This window comes from Chiroxiphia lanceolata, chromosome 9 (assembly GCF_009829145.1).
Source record: "Chiroxiphia lanceolata isolate bChiLan1 chromosome 9, bChiLan1.pri, whole genome shotgun sequence".
Lineage (NCBI taxonomy): Eukaryota > Metazoa > Chordata > Aves > Passeriformes > Pipridae > Chiroxiphia > Chiroxiphia lanceolata.
In genome coordinates, this window is record NC_045645.1 from 24,306,563 (window position 1) to 24,324,845 (window position 18,283).

The 18,283-nt window shown below is 55.7% G+C and overlaps 2 protein-coding genes across 3 annotated transcripts in view; one reads left to right on the forward strand and one right to left on the reverse strand.

The window, feature by feature from the left end:
* ATF6 (activating transcription factor 6) overlaps positions 1-3,662 on the forward strand; it is a 77,431-nt gene extending 73,769 nt beyond the window's left edge. For both annotated transcript variants that reach the window (XM_032696410.1, XM_032696411.1), the window contains exon 16: positions 1,348-3,662. In XM_032696410.1, the coding sequence (XP_032552301.1) occupies positions 1,348-1,556 (209 nt within the window). In that variant the 3' untranslated portion in view covers positions 1,557-3,662. The remainder of the gene's footprint in view (positions 1-1,347) is intronic.
* A 471-nt stretch (positions 3,663-4,133) lies between these two features.
* Positions 4,134-17,821, reverse strand: OLFML2B (olfactomedin like 2B). The gene is made up of 8 exons (XM_032697015.1): positions 17,678-17,821; positions 16,340-16,603; positions 12,798-12,905; positions 9,618-9,794; positions 7,729-7,957; positions 6,556-7,032; positions 5,970-6,146; positions 4,134-5,690 (listed from the first exon to the last, which is right to left on the reverse strand). Exons 1-8 carry the CDS (start codon positions 17,819-17,821, stop codon positions 5,089-5,091), a joined length of 2,178 nt encoding a protein of 725 aa, XP_032552906.1. The 3' UTR covers positions 4,134-5,088.
* Positions 17,822-18,283: the final 462 nt, after the last annotated feature.

Sequence of the window (18,283 nt, forward strand, 5' to 3'; positions counted from 1 at the left end):
TGGGAACTGAGAGCACATCCCTTTGGGTGTGCTGAGAGAAAGGGTGACCTGGAGGGATGGCCCTCCTGTGGGGGGACCAGCTGGGGGCACAGCATCTGGAGTCATAGCAGGGCTTTATCAGCAGCACGGCATACAGGAGGGAGGAGGAGCTTGTCAGGGTTTTTGGGTCAGTGGCACGGAGACATGCACAGCTGCTCCTTTCTTCGGTGTCTCAGTGGCACATACAGAGCATTTTCCATTTCATTTCTTGCAGGTGGGAGCTTTGATTTCCCTTGCAGCCTCTCAGCTCCCTTAGCAGGGGTTTGCTCCTGCTTTTCATTTCTCTACCAGACATACTTGATCTAATGGCTTCTACAGGTGGCGTGGGGTACAAGAGGGTCCGGCCGTGGTTGTCAGCTGTCATCCAAAGTCAGAGTTAATCCAGGAAAACAGTAAAAATTAGTAATGTATATTGCATTCCTCCAATCCATACGCTTTCCATTAGGTGATCTTCCATCCTCCTTAGCACAGGAGGAGAACCCTGCCAATGGCAGTCTTCTGACTCTGAAAGGCAAGGATTAGTTGTGCCTGGAAAGCCAAACTTGCATTCCTGGGCACACTGTCTATGCAGGGAATAGTCTCCCACCTTTAAATCCAGGCAGCAGATGCTGGCCATGTGCACAGCCTCTGCTTGTAAGCCCAGGAGCTTCTGCAGCAGCAGATGTGCTGGGCCTGGGGCCACACTGGGGTGATGCAGCCAGGGTCCCTTGTGCTGGTCTGGGTCTCCTTGTGTCCAGAGGTCTCTCAGTATAGTGGCCTTGCCCAGTGTCACCACATCGCCCAAGAACAACAGCCAGGTCAGGACGGTAACGAGGCACAGTTAATTCTTTTAAGAGATCACATTTTAGCTTTTTTAAATTAATAATCTGATGAAGAAATTCCTCTAGATCCTCAGTGTCAAGAGGGTTACACAAAGTGAAACATTCAGCTTTCTTAAATAAACCTTATCTTCAATCACCCCCACACTCTAGTGGCTCAAGAACAACAGTTCTGTAATAAATGTTGTACAGCGCAAACTCCATCGGTAATTATGTGCAGATGAAGGAAGGGAAAATAAAAAACATATTAGTTTCTAAGTGTGGCTGCACATGCTAAGTGTGGCCTGGGCCTTTGAGGTGTCACAAGCAGGCTGGGGCCATGTTGTGTGAGATGGAGCTCCATGTGTGGAGCTGTATAAAGGAAGGGAGTTCCCCCCTCCAGCTCCTGCTCCAGACAAAAAAAAAGGTCCAGAAAGCTCTGCTTTTGGTGCTTTTGGGTCATTAGCTTGCAGGGCTAACTCTCACCTTATTTTTATCCTTACTTTTGCAGAGAATGTCATCAATGGGCAGGACTATGAGGTGATGATGCAGATTGACTGTGAAGTGATGGACACCAGGATCCTCCACATCAAAAGTTCATCTGTCCCTCCATACCTCCGAGAGCAGCGCAGAAATCACACCGACACCTTCTACAGCTCGTCCCCCTCCGTCCCAGAGATGCCCCATGCCCTGAGGGCCATTGTCAAATCCCCGCAGTAGCTCCTGGTTTAGTGCACAGCTGGTGCATCCGACATGCAGCAGGTCCTGCCGCCAGACTGAGCCCTATCCTGGCAGGGTCCTGGGGCTCCTGGCACATGAGCACAGCAGGGGCAGTCCCCCTGAGCCCATTCCTGTGCCTGACCCTACCCAACCACCACATCCTGTCCAGGGATTATGCAGCTCAGCCCTGGGGGCCCCATGCAGCAATGCCTGGTGCCAGAGGTGTGGGTGAGGCACCGCTGCAGTCCTGGGGTCGGCATCAGCAGCTGCTGCCCAGGGCTGGCGTGGGGGGGACACAGGCCATCCCTGCTACTTATGCATTGTCCAAAACTGTGGGTTGTTTTCAATTTTTGTCCCTGTTAGGCTGCCTCCTGAGGTGGTGTGCTGAACCCTGATGTCCTGCCCAGAGACATCACAGCAGACACCCAGGCTTGAGATCAGGCTTCTCTCCCTGCAGTGTGAAGGAAGCAGTGTCCAGCTCCCAGGTGCAGGTGCAGGGATTGCTGCAGCCCTACACCCCGTGCTGGGCCAGCCACCCAGCCCTGACCCTGCACCCCAGGAGCATCCTTCTTCCAGAATGGCTGTGCTGGGCCTGACCGGGCAGCCCCACTCCACATCAACCCCCACAGCTGCCCAGATCCCTGCCTGTGCAGCCTCCCTTGCTGGGGAGCCCTGGAATGCTTCCCAGGGTAGCAGTGGTGCTGTGGGGCAGCCCAGCCACTGCCACCCAGAAGGGTGGTGGGACCCTACACTTACAACTAAAGCACCACAGCCCACACTGACAGGGCAGTGCACACCCCCCACACCTCCTCAAGTCCATGCACTCTCCTGCACACTGCTGCTGTCTCCCCCAGCCCACGTGGCTGCTTGGCTAAAGGCTGGGGCTTGGCCCAGGGGAGGTGATTTAATGCAGCAGATGCATTTGCAAAGTTTTTGGTTTCTTGGGTTTGGTTTCTTTTTCCTGTTTTTTGTTTGGGTTGTTTTTTGTGTGTGCTATTTAATACTTTTCACTGCTAACAACAGCCTGTGGAGCAGCACTGGCCCCGCTGGGGCAGAAGGGCTGCTTCAGTTCAGAGGGACACAGTCACAGCACCTTCCTCCTGAAACCACACGCACGTAATGCACACTCAGCCCCACACACCCCTCTCTGCCTTCCCAGCACTGACAGCCACCTGCCAGGCAGTGGGGGGTTGTGCTGTTTGCCCCAAACATGGAGCTGCAGCCGACTGCTGCTGTTCCAAAACCAGTGTGGAGCTCTGTTCAGTCTGTCCCACGTTTGCCGGCCGAGCCCCAGGCCAGAGCTGGGCCGAGGAGCTGGGCACTGAGGTGCTCAGCCGGGATGAGAGCCAGCAGAGCATCGGCCTTGCATAATGATTTCAGCATGTTACAGCATTTTTCTTCCCCTTTACAGTTCGCACAGAAGATGATGGGCTTCGGTTTGCCAACCAGCTGCCTTCCCTTCACGATCTGAGCACTGACTGGCTCGTGTGGGGTTTTTAACTATGAATATTATTATTAGTGTGTGTGTATGTGGCTGTTAGGAAATAAAAGCTGATCCAGCAGCAAGACAAACAGCTCCAGGGGCAGTGAGGAGGAGGATGAGGAGCAATACACCCCTGTGAAGTATGTGCCTTGCAACACCATGGAAAAACTTTGCCCTTTGCCACGTACTCGGCGCAAGCTGCGCAGGCCCCCCCATCCTCTCGGCGCTCGCGCGGCTGGGAAGCAGCCGGGCTCGGCAAGGGGTTTGGCTGCACTCCTTGCACCAGTTCGTTTTCCTGGCCCCGGCCCCACCTGACTGTGGGCCAGCTCACACAATATTCAAAAATAAAAACCCCGGCAGTGCCCCAGCCAGAGGCACACGGCTCCCCTGCAGTCCCAGGAAGGGATGGCCGACTGCTGTGGGGGGCATTTACTGGGTTGGCACAGCCCAGCACGTTGGGAAGGGCTGCTGGTAGAGGCTTGGGGCTCAGGACTGCTACAGCACTGCATCCTCAGTCAGCACCATGGGCTCCAGTGGTGGAGAGCATCTCTCATCCTGTGTAGTTCTGTTCTCTGTGTCCCTGGCACTGAAGGCAATAAAATCCTTCTTTTATTTATTATTAATATTCGTCGTTATTGTGCTTATTAATGCTGTTTTCCTTAGGCAAATGACTAGAAGGCCTGTGCTGTGTCTGCTGTCTCTTGGGCTGCAGCGTGACTCTGCTCAGCACAGCATTGGCACTGCCCATGGCACGTGCACCCAGACCTCTCTCCTGCTCCTGAGAAGGGCACCCTGCATGAGCTCCTCCACTTTGCCAGTGGAGCCTGGCAAAGAGAAGGCCACAAGGGTCTCACTGCAGCCCGAGTGACCCCAGTGCAGCTGACATCACAAAGACAAGCTCTTTTCAGGGCTGGACATGACCACTGGAACTTGGCCCAGTGCCAGTTCCAAGTGGCCTAGAGCTCCCTAGGGTCCCTCCCCCTTTGGTGTGAAAGTTGGGTCTCCCCAGACCAACCAAAACCAATCCAAAACACCCCCATGTATTTCCATGCACCCAAAGGGTTGGACCAGAGCCAAAGAAAGCCCCGAACAGCTGCAAAGGTACTGGATCCTTTATTACTGACAGCAGGTAAATACAAGATGCTGGTAGGCAGGAGGGCAAGGGTTTTGCCTCTGTGAGGGGATCCCGATGGTCAACAGCCAGGACCAGGCTGAGCCTGCAAGAGGCAATGCAGGATTTGGAGCAGCAGGACAAGGGCTCTCCAGCCCCCGGGGCTCCCCCAGCCCCACAGCCCCCTGCCCAGGCAGCCCAGTGCCCAGTTGAACAGAGCCTTCGCCCAGCAAATGCCAAGGGGGACTACTTTAGGTTACAAAATGAACAAACAAAAGCCATCTACACGTATTTACAGCATCCCCCTCCTGCCACCAGCTCACTCCAGCTGTGAATCAGGGCTGAAGGTGCACCCGAACCCCCCAAGGGGGTTGCAAAGGGCAGAGCCCAAGCTGGAGGGGACAGTCCTTGGCGTAAGTGCCAGCACCAGGGGCTGCTGGAGCTGCGCTCACAGCCCCATTGTACAGCAGGATCTCCAAAGGGAAGCTGGGAAGATGGTCCTGAGAGACGGGACATTCCCATGGGACACACAGGTCCTCCACCAGGGCAGGCAGACATCAGCATCCTGCTGGGACCTGGTGCCCACAGCAGAGAGGCCAGCTTTGTACTGGTTCAGGGTGTCTTGCTGATCATCTTCAGCTAAAAACATCATCAGGAGGACTATGGCCACCTCCTCTTCCCTGGGCAGGAGGGTCCATCTGCCCTTCCGAAGGAGAACCTCCTTCCCCTGGGAAGGAAAATCAGAAGCAAGGATACAGCAAAGACAAAGGGGGTGGTTCTGGCCTGGGGATCGATCTACAATCCACCATAAAAAACCAGCTTGAAACAAAACCCATCATTTACTCTTCGATTTGTACAAAATAATAATAACAATAAAAATAATAATAAAAGGTGCTGGTGGCCCCTGGCTTGCAGTGCCCCACTGTGGTGGGGGGGTCTCAGTAGGCAAAGATGACATGGTAGGTGACTTGGTGGCCATTGTCCCAGGCGTAGAGCAGGCGGTCCTTGGGGTTATAGTCTATCTGCGTGGTGTAGGCGTACTCGTTCTCAAAGAGCAGCCTGGGGATGATCTGCGTGTTGGTGTGCGTGTCAAAGGCGTAGGAGATGTTGGCATTCCTCTTGTTGTAGCTGTCGACCGCGTACAGGACCCCACAGATGACAAAGCAGTTCCCGTAGAAGTTCTTCCGCAGCCCCGTCCTCCACGTGGTCTCCTTCTGGGTGCTGAGGTCGGCTGCGTTCAGCTTGCTCAGCACGATCACCTCCTGGTTGAAGCCCTCATAGCTGATGGCCGGGTAGATGACCCACAGCCCATTCTCATCCACAGCAAAGTCCACGTCTGAGTGGCCTCGCCACCGCCACGGGGTGGACTCCTCGTAGGCCACGTCGTGCAGCATGGCCCAGGCGGCCACGTACCGCTGCTTCAGGTCGTACTTGATGATGTTGCGCGTGAAGGCCCGGTTGTAGTAGAAGGAGCCGTTGTAGACAACGTGTCCCGTCCCAATCCAGCTGTATGGGAGCTTGTAGGAGTTGCTCCAGCGACCTGCGGGGCAGAGACACCTTGCTGGTGAAACCCTCCCTCTGCTTTGGGGTGGGTGGCCCTGCTGTCAGCATCCTCTGCCCCCACCTCTGCCTGTGCTCCCTCCACAGCCACTAGCTGCAGCCTGACCTGCCCCATGCTCTGAACCCAGGTACTGGCCCCAGGATGGGGGGTCCCCAGGCAGACCACTCTCCCATGATCCAGTATCCCTGGGAAGGAGGATGCTACTTGGATCAGCCGAGCAGCAGCCAGCGTGGCTTCAGAATTGGTGAAAAAACCCACCTTGCTTGAAATTGTCGAGGTTCCTGAACTCCACAAGCGTGTTCCCATAGTAGTAGTTGGTGACATAGATTCGCTCCTCCCGGGCCAGGGGATCCTTCATCCAGGCTCCCTCATTGCGTCCATAGGTGTTCTGGGTGGTGGGGCCCGAGATGGTGGACAGTGTGTCCTTGCAGCGCCCTGCATGGGCAGAGAAGGGGTTGTGAGGCCCCAGGCAGGGTGGCCACACTCTCCTTGCCCCTGTTGGGCTGAGCATCCCCCCCTCCAGCCTCTTACCCACCCAGCAGGTACCCCCTGCTACCTCAGCCCAGTTGCAGCCTCACAGGACCCAGTAGCACTGAACAGATCCTGCAAACATCTCCTCACAGCCTCAGCCATGGCCCTGTCCCAGCTGAGGCTGCTACCTGTTTTGGGTCCATGTCCAGGGAGGCCTTTTTTTGCCCTGCCCAGCCCAGCCCCTAAAACTGGGGGAGACTACAGTAGGTTCCAGAATTAATAAGCAAGTAAGCCCAGCCGGACATGCTGTGGGCACAAGCCAGCCCCCAGTCAACCCCACAGATGGGTCGGTGCTGGACCTGCAGGCACTCACCAATGATGTTCCTGATGTCCTCCTCCTCCAGGCCCTCCTTTGGGGTAGGGGGGCTGACCGGTGTTGGGGGTGTGCCTGCCTGTCCCCAGACTCCTGGGCTGCTCTCCATGTCACTCCAGGCCCCAGCAGTGGTGGCTGGGGGCAGGTTCTCCATGGCTGTGTCCAAAGCTGCCAGTAGCTGTGGGGTCCCCTCCTCCACCAGCCCTGCTGGGGCAGTCACGGTCTCTGGGGTGGGGGTCAGCCAGTTCACAGCGTTGGGGTCTGGTGTGGGGTCTGTGGATGTGGCAGGTGACAGGGGCACCGTGGCCGTCGCAGCACTGTCAGCAGCCGGCGGGGTGGTGGGAGCACTGCCAGGGGTGGGGGGCCATCCCACTGGGGAGGGCTTCCTCACACCCTCGCCTGCCCTGCTGTTGGGCCTCAGGAGCTGGTCCTCGATCAGCAGGTCCACTGTGTTGTCCCCGCTGAACAGCTCGTCCGCTGCCAAATACAGACACAGGTGTCACCCCACAATCCCCCACAGTCCCTCTGTGTTGGCCCCTCCGTGCTGGCCCCCTGCCCACTTCTGCAGTCTGTCTTGTACTAAGCCCACATGCATTCCCTCTCCCCTTCCAGTCAGAGAAGGGCTGTGTGAACTGCAGAGGCTGACGGTGCTCATGTTAGGAGGTCAGTGAGACCCCTTCCCAGCCCCATCCACCACCCCAGGCAGGGCAGAGCAGGAGGTGACAGAGAGCAAATCTGTCCTGCCAGCCTCCAGAGATGGGGCAGGATGGAAACTCAGCTGCATGCCCAGCCAGATCCCATCCACCTGACCTGGGATGCCAAAGGGGGTGCCTCATCCAGGGCACGGGGACCACTGGGGCTCCCTAGCCACTGCAGAAACTTTTGGAAAGGTGTTGGTATTGGGTGTTTTAAGCTGAAGCAGTGACCTATTTCTTTAGCTAGCAGGGATTTTCCATGGAATAACAATGCTGCATTGCTCCACATACAGGGCTCACAGGCTGCATAGCAGTGAAGTACCAGTCATCCCACCTCCTCCTGCCTCCTCCCCCTGCTGCTCCCACACACTTTGCCCACGCATTCCCAGGGGATGAGGCAGGACTCAGGGGTGGACACTGGTTTTTCCACAGGACACAGCCAGCCATCCCACTGACCGTGGCTGCATACCCAACTCACGTTGCTCCTCGATGTCATTCTCCGACTCAGTGGACTGGGCTTTGTAGTAGGTGACCCCTCGGACAATGGTGGGCTTGGAAGGAGGCCGGGTCCTCACCCTCAGCTTCCTTTGCAAGAGCTGCTCAGGCTTCTTTTCCTCCAGAGAGAGGTGCAGCTCTGGGAGGGACTCAACGGAGTTGATCTGCTGGGATATGGTTTCATCTTTCAGGAATCTTTCTTCATATTTGCCCTGGAAGAGACACAGAACATTGTTACTGGATAGGCCAGAAATGCAGCATTTTGGGGACAGGGCAGGTCAGGCTGGCCAGTCCAGAACTAGATAGGAGCTCTGTGCTCCCTCCTTCTTCAGGGTCACCCTCAGTCCCTTCTGACATGGGAAACCCTCCAGGAGGGATGGCAGACCAGCATTGCTCCTGCATATCCTTGGTGCCACCCTGCAATTCCAGGACTCAGCATTCAATAAGGCACAGGCTGTGGGATGCAGGACAGGCAGGCAGAGTGAGATCCACTCCCTTGCATGCCAGGGAGCAGTGCTGGCAGCTGATCTGTAGAGAGAGTGCAATGTGCACCGAGCTTTCACAAGGCAGAGAGGCTGAAGGTACCTTCCCAGCAGGACCAGGAACCCCCCCAGAGGCAGGGACCGGGAACACCCCGGGGCAGGGACCAGCTGCGGCAGCTCATGTCTTAAGGATTTCATCTCATTAAAGGAAATCGGAAAGCCAGCCTGAAGGTTGAAGCTGTGCCCATTTGGCTGAGAAGATGGGCCCTGCTGCAATTAACAGTGAGAAAAAGGGCATATTGGGAAATGAGGTCACTCGGGGTAATAAAAGCCCCACACTCCGCTCCCCTTCCTGACTGGGGCTGGCTCCCCTCCAGCAGGCAGCAGCTGCTCAGCTTTCGGCGTGGGGAGCAGGGGGAGCAGGGCTGGGAGCATGGCCGGACATCCCCTGCCTGGGGCACGGCTCTCCCTGGGGCAGAGTGTGCTGGCACGGCACGGCTGGGACCATTTCCCCACCTGCCAACACACAGTGCAGGTGTGGGAGCCCACCCTTCCCACCAGGGCTTGAGGAGCCCACCCCCACACAGGATCTGCAGCACCCAGGGGGGGCAAGTGCAGGCTGTTGCCATCCTTAGGAGCTGAGCACCTCTGTTTGAGCTGGAAATGATGTTTCCCTCCCTAGACACCTTTTGCCCTGCAGTGGTGAGGGCAGGATGCTCCAGGAGTTGCCCAGCAGGGATAAGGGGAGTATGAGGCCATGCTACATCTCACTGCTGAAGCAGCAAATGCATCAGGACACCCTGGACAGACCTTTTCTCAAAACACCCCTCTCACCCCTCTCTGAGGCTGCACAAAAACTGCTGCCCCAGGCTGAGGATGTTGCCATGCTGGGCAGACCCCACGGGGTCCCCCCCCAGTCTGGGGCTGGGTGCCAGAGCCAGAGATGCCCAAGCCTCTGCCTGGAGCCTGCCAGGCGCAGGGGCTTTCTGTGGAGGGGTAATTGCCCGGGAGGGAGGGAGGGCAGGCGACAGGCTGTCCCTCCACGGAGCCCCAAGCCCTGCTAATCAAAGGCTCTGAGTTTCCCACCGCTTCCCAGCCGGCCCCACAATGACATCACGCTTTCCGAGCAGTTCAGCCACTGCTGACCTCGAAAACCAACAACCCCGTGGGAAGGGGGGAGGCTCAGGGAGCAACCTCCCTCTGCTCCCACCTACATCCCGCCCAGGCGGCAGCTGGGCTGTGCCGAGAGAAGCGGGCTGGATTTGGAGGCACGGAAACAGGGTCACCCGAGCCGAGAAAAAAACCACCGGCCCGGGGCCACCTCCAGGAGACACCCCCAGGGCTGGCTGGTGCAGCAACAGTGACATCGAGCGTGTTTGGGCAGCCGGACCTCTGCGTGTGTGTAGGCAGCCTCCGCATCCCGCTGCAGTGAGCCCTCGATGTCTGTGAGGCTGTTGGTGAGGAGCCTGGAGCAGTTCTCCCTGTCCCTGCTGGAGGGATCCTGCAGACTCTCCTCCCCACTGGCTCCTGCACGGTGACCTTCCTGTGTGAAGTTCCTGGACATGCCCTAGAGAAGCAAGAGAGGAGACTTTACCCCACTTATAGTCAAGGGATGTTCCATGGCCCCCAAACCACAGCCCAGGAGCCAGAAAGCAGCTCTGTGCTACCATCCTGGGTTTACAGCTGAGACACTTTAGCTGCTAAGAAGATGCCCCCTGACCCTAGTGAGATTCAGAAACCCCATCCCTCGTGTGCACATCCAAGATCCACTCTTTTCCACAGGTCCCCATGGAGCAGGAGAATGGCCATGAGGTTCTTCAACACCCATCTTCAGCTACGCTTGCTGGGTCATGGAAGAGGAAAAGACAATAATACCTAAAATACCTAAAGTCTCAGCCTGGTGTCCTTGGCCTGTGGCAACAAGTTCATCTCCCATTTATTAACCTCACTTTCCTAGCTGGATGCCATCCTGGCTGGTCACTGCCTGCTGGACCTTCGAGGGATGTCCTGGAGGTCAGAAACTCACTGGTCTGGTTTCAGCTGTCCTGGTCCTGCCCTGCTGCCTGGCCATACAGTGCCTGCACAGAGACTGCTCTTCCCCATCACCCTTTGCTCCCACAGAAGAGAGCAAGAATGTGGGGACAGGACAAGAGCCAGTGACACTCAGAGAGTTGTCCTGTGACCAGGAGGGAGCTGGGGCTGGCTGCAGCTCATCAAGCAGGCAAACCCTTCGCCCTTCTCAGTTCCCCAACAACAGGCACACCCCGTACCCAAGGGGTTTGTGCAGTCTCTGCTCATCACTCCTCAGGCTTCTACATCTCAAACAGCAACTGCTTTAAGTAAGGTGACACATCAATCAGAGCACTTTTGCACAGAGACTGTGGGTGATTACCCTGATGCTTCATTTTCAGTGTCCTGCCATTAATTTCTCTTAAAACCCACCATGACCTCCAACTGTGACCTCAAAATGACCAGCTGATGTGACAGCTGTGAGCTAAAGACAAAGCAGAGGATCTGCCTCTCTGGAGAAGGTGCTGGTTCTGTGGTCTGGGAGTTTGGGGGTTCCTTCCCTTTATGGACATCACTTGAATAAGAGACCTTTTTATACTGGAAACAACTCACAAAACCTTCTAATCTCTGCAAAAATTCCATCCTGAGCTCAGTTAACCCCCAGCCTCCTCCACATGCATCTGAATTCCCAGTCTTTATCCAGAAATTGTGAGTCACAGGTTTTGAGGCCGAATCCAATGACACAGGAAATTTTCAGCAAGTGTTTTGCTGCAGTAAGCAGGTCTTCTCGTGATGCTCTCCTAGGATCAGCACAGGAGCAGCTTTTGACACCATCCTCCTTTGGAGAGGATGACTGATTCCAACAGCCTTGTGCCTTTATCATTTATTCTGTGTAATGTTTGGCTTACAACCTGCTTAGGGATAAAATCTTCCTCCCCTTGAGCAGGGAGGCACCACCAAAGCCTGGCCTGTGATGCTGCTGGAGGCCACTCCGTGGCTTCGCTGCAGAGCAGCTGCCAAAAGCACACCCGCCTGGGAGGGCAGTGCTTTGAAGCCGTGCCAGGCTCTTGTTCAGCATCTCAGCTGTCCATTGTGTCAGACCCCGTGGCCGATGCAGGGTGTGATCCTCCTCCACGTCCTCTCAACAGGAATTTCCGTGCTAAGCCAGCAGCAGGAGGCGTTTCACACCTGCTGCCTGCACTGCCATGCATCCTGTCTTTCTCCATCCCAGCCCAGTGCCTGTAGGCAGCTTCAGCTGCTTTTACATGACTCTGCAGCCCTGGTTCTGGGAAATTAAAGACTCCAACCTGTGAATTCCCTGCTCCTACACCTTTACTGCTCCATCTCTGTCCAAACTACTTCAGCCAGACTGAGCTTTCTGCCTGTCTGCCTCTCTGCGACAGGCTGTGAGCAGAGGGACCAGGCTGCAAGGTCACCCCACGTGCCCAAAGAGCCACCAGCACTGCTGGCTCTGAACCCCCCCCACAGGACCCAGCTGGTAAGTAGGGCCACTTTGGCACTGAAGCAGAGTGCAGTGATAACCCCACTTGAAGTAATCCCTTGGCAAACCCAAGTAATCACTGGAGAACACTCTAAACCACAGGAAGAGGGTGGGATTGCAAACAGGAACATTGGTGCTTTGTTATTTTTAGACATCAAAACCCCTTTTCCCCTTTTTGGGTCAATCCAGAGCCCCTCAGGCAAGCCTCCTCCTCCCAGCTGTCTTCTTCCTGACCTTGGGATGGAGCATGCCATGCCTTCCCAAAAACACTTTGCAAGTGGAATTTTGGCTTTATAAATCACCGCCTCTCAGCCTCTGGCTGGAGACAAACGGGACTGCTCCACTCCGACAAGAATGTGGAATTACTGTCCCAGATACGGACCACGGGAGAAAACTCCAGTATTTAATCTGGCAACCTGTTGCTACATAGCTGAGCACAGCTTAACAAACTGCAAACCCTAGGCTGTGCTAGCCAAAGAAATATTAAACTATATGGAAGTGAAAATTATTTCACTGGAAATCTGCTCTAAAAAGAATGGAAGGTTGAGGGTTCTGCTCTTTTTTAACGCAGGCCAAGATGTAACTTGGTCCTTCAGGAATCTGAGCTCCTTGGCTCCCTGCCGTCCTGCTGAGTGTACCCCAGCACCAGCCCTGAACCTCTCGCCCCCACATCAAACAGCACAAAAGCAGCCTGTTGAGAGCAACCAGCACAGATGTAAAACTGAGAAGAGGAAAAACTTAACAGCAGGCCCTTCTGACCCCAAGGAGATACTGCTCCTAGCGAGGCCACAGCTGGGATCCTGTACCCAGTTTGGGCCCCAAGGGATGGGGGGAGCTGGAGAGGATCAGGCAAGGCTGATGGGGTGGTGATGTGATGGGCACTGCCAGTGAGGAGTGGGGGGGAGTCTAGTCTGGCCTGGTTTAGTTTGAGCCAAATAGTTAATTAACATTTCTTCCAAAAGCAACAAGGCTCTGAATGCACCAAAGGTACCAGGAACTTAACTGGAAGCAATTCCCACCGAAGGCAACAACCTCAAGGGAGAGCAGGATTCATCTTACCTCCTCAAGCTTTTCCACCCGACCCACCAGCTTGGTTGTGACCGAGTGCAGCTTCAGAAGGTCTAAGCCATAAAAGGCACTTTCCAGCATCTCCATGATGGAAGACAGCTGCAAGGCAAAGGGAGCACAGTCAGGCAGCAGCACTTGCTATCGTGTGCCTTGAGTGGTTTCCTCAGCTGAAAAGTCAAGGGCGATGCACCCATCTGAGTACAAGAAGTTTATTAAAAAGCGAGTTTTCGCTTACACAGCCTTGCTGCATTGCTGTCCCGGTCAGAGCACAGCATGCAGAGCAACGTGCTATACCTCTGCAGAGCTTCGGGGCTTTGGGAGCACATTTTGGGTGCTGGGGATTAGTAGCAGAACAAGGAGAAGCACTGCTCTCTTTGCCAGCTCTAGGCAGGCTCTCCTGCAAGCCCAAAGGATTAGCTACAGTGATGTGACTGCCAGCAAAAGAGGCAACAAGAGAAAGGCAGCTCAAATAAAAGTGAGTTTGAGATCAGACTCTGAGTTTGTGCCATCCTGTGCTTTTTTTCCTGGAACAAGAAGAAACTTGTTAAAAATTTTTAAAATATTCCCAAACGCAAGAGTGAAGAACCAGACATTCAGTGCCAGCCTGATAACAGTTTGCTTCCTGGAGAACAACTCTATCAGAGGGATGCTGTCCTCTCCTGCAACCAAGACACCCTGTATTTAACTCACCCCTGTCCCACAGCAGGAAGGGTTGTGTCCCCTTGTCCTACCCAGCATCAGCCCTTGCTCACCAGTCCTGGGGATCTGGACAGCAATACCCTCATTCTGCCTTTTGTCTGGGTCCTGGTGCTCCTCCACAGAGGACAGTGCTGACCATGGAAAGGCTGAGGAGAAGCCGGCCCGTTCCCTGCCTCGGCTCCCACACGTCTCCTCCCTCCAGTCCCATGTGTCCCCACATGTCCACATGGTGCTGCAGACCTTAGAGCCCCAATGGCTGAGAAGGATTTTCAGTGCATGGAATTACTACAGGGCAATGACATTTTCTCCAAGCAGCTACAAACTGGTCAACAGAGCTTCATAAACATGGGAGAATCACAGGCAGCACTGCTGGCAGCACTCGTAGTTTCCACCCCAGCCTCTGCAGTCTCCCTGTGGAGCTGACAGCAAAGGAAAGATTTTTTGGGCCAGATAAAATGGCAGCATTAAGAGACAAGAGCTGTTTTATGGCTATGCATCCACTTTCCACTGAGGGCTGGATGGAGACGACCGATACAATGCACACAGCCTGCCAGACAGCCACTGGAGACATGTGCTTTCCCTCCAGGCTGGATAATTTCCATCAATGCACAAAGGTTACAGACTTTATTAACCTCCTTTCAAACCATCCTGAACACAGATTCCTTGCACTGACTCTGCACCCGAGACCCCACAACACATGCTGTGCCTACAAGCAGAGGAGCAGCATGTTGCCATTTCACAAAAACAGATCTTTGATTAAGCTACTCCCTGCCAGCACCATGCTGACCCTCCCCAAAAGACCACACTGATGTTCCTATCAACTCAATGCTTCCTTCCCTTCATCCACCGCAGACTTACACTCCCACTGGTCTGATGGTCCATGAATTCCCATGGGACCTCATTAAAGACACAGGTGGGACTGAAATCTTCAGCTGGGATGCCCAGCACAGCCACTCGACTGAGTTGGGGTGCCCAGACGTACATTCCTGCTGCCTGGACTTTTCTCTCTGTGTTTATCCCTCTTTCTCACCATTCCCTCAGGGACACATCCTCCAGCCCACTCATCATAAGGGAGGGAACTTCCCACACGTGGAGTGTCCAGGGCTTTTGAGTCAGAGCATAAGAAAGTCTGGTAAAACAAAACACATACAGAGCATGACCCTGTGCACTTCCCACTGCTGGACTGGGCAAGGGTGATGCTCCTCGGACCAGCAAAGAGAGCTATACCCCTGGGGCTGACCCGGCCCTGTGCTGAGGAGTGCAGGAGCTGTTCCTCACGAGTCACATAAGTACTGGAGCTCTGTCCTCTCCTATTCCCAGCTTCTCCTAAGAGAACTGGCTGCTCCCAGTGAGCCCAACAGCAGGAGGGGCTCTGAGAAAACAATCCTGCTTCACAGCTCCTGGGGATGGACTTCCACAGCAAAGAAAACCCCTGCGTGTGTATGTTTGGATAAATCTTGTGAAATCGTTTGGCCGCGAATCCTTGCGAAATGAGCAGGGGAGCCGGGGCCAGTTCCTAGAGGACAGGCTTTCACACCACAGCTGGCTGTGAGCAGCTCCCCGGTGGGAAGAGCAGCTGGAGCCAAGGGCGCAGCTCGCCACACCACTCTGCTCCTCCTGGAGGCTGACCAGCCCCAGAGAGGATGGGGAGAGAGCTAGATGTGAGAGAGCTAGAGAGATGTGAGGTGAAAGAGCTCTGCCTGCCTCCTGGCAAGGGACTACAGGGTGTCCCCTCCCCTAACACAGAGAGCTCACAACTCCTTATCTAAGACCACGTGTGACATCCTGGCTTCTCCCCCAGACGAAGGACCACCAAACAACTCTAGACTGGGACTCCTCCTTCCCTGAAATGATGGATTGTCTGCCTGTGCCTGTTTATCTTCCCTAGCTGCAGGGGCGCTTGGACAAGAAGCTGCTAACTGTCTGCAGTTGGACAAGATGAAACACATCCTGAAGCTCCAAATTAATTAGAACAAGCCCATGGTGGTGGTGGCCTCAGTGGCAGGCTGCCCCACAGCATCTCACACACCGCCTCCCTTCCCCCCAAAGCTGGGACAAGCAGGGCTGCCCCAGGGTACATCCCATTGCCACCCACACCAGTGCCACCAGCATTCAGCCTTCTGCTCCAGGGACTCCCCAGGGCTGGACCAAGCCAGTGGCACTTTCTGCTGCCCTACACTGGTAGAAAACTTGAAAACTCAGCAGGGTTTGCTGCCAGCTGCTCCACCAGCAAAACCAAGAATCCAGTGGAAGTCAGGAGTATGTAGAACAAACACTGTCATGTTCGGAAAAGAGTTCTATATTACTAGAGAGATAAAATACTAAATAGTAGAGAAGTGTCAGCATTTAAAACAACAAACCCATCCTGCCATCTGCCAGCTGTGCAACACACCCTCACGCTGACGCATCAGTAGCTTTTGGCCCACAGAAGCCAAAACAGCTTTTCTGTATGGGTCTTTGGGAGTCCCTCTCTGCAACAGGAAAAAGACCTGACAGCTGCTGAGCAGAGCAGAGCCGTGCCCCAGGGACATTTGGAGCTGGACAAAGGGCAGGGAGCAGCCCAAGTTCCTCCTGGACTTCCAGCAGAGATAGCCACGGTGGAACCCAGGCAGCATGGGATCAATCGAGTGAATCATCCACTGCAGCTGCTCGAATCAATCCCTTAAGCTGAGCTTGATTTTTATATCAGACATGCGGACATAAAAATAAGTAGGAGATGGTTTAGAAAAAAAAGTCTGGGAAATATTTTTTTTTTTTAGAAAAAGCTCTGAAAGAAAAGGCTTCAGAAGACCTCCCACTCCCCAAAGAGTCCCAAGCTCAAGATGCTCTCCTACCTTCAGGTCACTGCTCTCTGCCTCCCGCAGCTTCTTTAGCCTGAAGTCCCCCTCACAAGGGTTGAGGGCCGAGGGGGGGGCCACGCACGCACACTTGCAGCTGGGTCCTGACGTGATGGTTTCCACCGTGTAAAAATCCTCTGCTCTGAAAGCGCCTTCGTTAATCCTCTGGCAGGCGCCGCGGCCCAGGGGTCTGACCAGGCATTTGCACCGGCAGTCGGAGCCTTCAGACACCGCCTTCACCTTGTCGTAGTCACCTAACAGCTGAGCACAGGTCACCGCAGTTAGCCAACCTCCCGTCCTCTGCCTGCACAGCAAGGACAGCCTAGACCTTTAGGTCAAAACGACGACACTTTCGATACCCCAAACCTCGAGGAAACTGGCCGGCTTTTCCAAAATCTGCCAACCAAGAAGCTTTCTAGAGATTGCAAAGCTTTCTGACCCCTGCCTACAAGGGGAATAAAAACTGGCTTCTTACAACACAGTATTTTTTATTCCACTGTGTGCAGAATGCTGCTTTGAATTTCAAATACAAGGATTTTAAATACGAACACCATCCTGCTGTCTTTTAATGCTCCACGTCCAAAAGACCCAATAAGTCACCTGCTACCCAGAACAAGACTTTTTTACACAGGCAAACAAGGTAACGGTACACTGGAAGAGTGACTGAAAGCCACCCTATAAGCAGCATAACCTGGTGGTGAAGTAGTATTTCTGATTAGCCCTATACAATGCCAGGAATTTCCTTTACGGAGATTTGCAGACAGCGCTTCTGAAAGCCCAAGCACAAAAATAACTTTGGCGGTACGTTTCCAATAGTCCCTGCGTTAGCCATTTCCGAGGGCAGATAATCACACACCGTCTGATCGGCCAAGTCTAACAGAAACCTCCACCGCATCCCACTGGCAGGGAAAGAGCCTGGATCCCTCCCCTCTGCACACAAAGAGGCTCCACTAATTCCCCTCCCAAGAAACTCCCCGTTTTCCGAGTCCCCTTCGGGGAAATGATAGGATGGAGGCTGTGAACTGCTCCCAGATGGGCTTCAGAGAGTTCACTGCACCCCGGGTGATGAACTCTCTCCAGTGCTCACCGGTGAGTACGCAGCATCACCCAGCATCGCTGACCATGCACAGCAACACATAGCATCGTCCAGGCTGTGTACAGCACCACCCAGGGTGCACACAGCATCACCCAGCATCGCTCAGGGTGCACACAGCATCACCCGGGCTGTGCACTGCATACCCCAGCACCGTCAAGCACGTACACCCGGCATCCCCCAGCACCCCGCAGGCTGCGCGCATCATCCCCGCCGGCAGCGCCTGCATCCCCCGCGGGTACCTGGGAGAGAATGTTCTCTTGGTTGTCCGCCTCGTCCTGCAGCGGCTCTGCGGAGGGCCCGGCCGTGCCGGCAGGGGTGGTCCCTGCCCGGCAGCCGGCGCCCAGCGCGGCCAGGCAGAGCAGCAGCGGCAGCGGCCGAGCCATGGGCGGGCGGCGGAGGGGCCGGGGCCGGCGCGGAGCCGCCGCTGCTCGCTCAGGTGCGGCGCGGCGGGGCGGGCGGGACCGGCCCGGGCTCCCGCCCCGCTCCTCCCTCCCACCCGGGCTTCCCTCCCTCCGTCCCTCCTCCCCGGTCCTCTCCCGGTCCTCCCTCCTTCGGCGACGGGACGGGGCCCGGGCGGGGCCGAGCGGGCGGCGGGGCGGGACCGGGGCCGCCCCGGGCGGCGCTTCCCACCTGCGGCGTGGGCTCCCCGCAGCGCCAGCCCGCTGCTCGGGCCGCCCCCGAGGCGCTCGGGCATCTCCCGCCCGAAGGAGGCTGCGGTCCGACCCCGCGCGTGGGGCTGCTCCGGGAGGATGCGACCCGCCTTCCCAAAGTGCCCGCACTGCCGGTCCGCACCCGGCAAACCTGAGCCTCCCGCCCCTGCGGTGTGCCAGGGGGCTGCTGGGGGA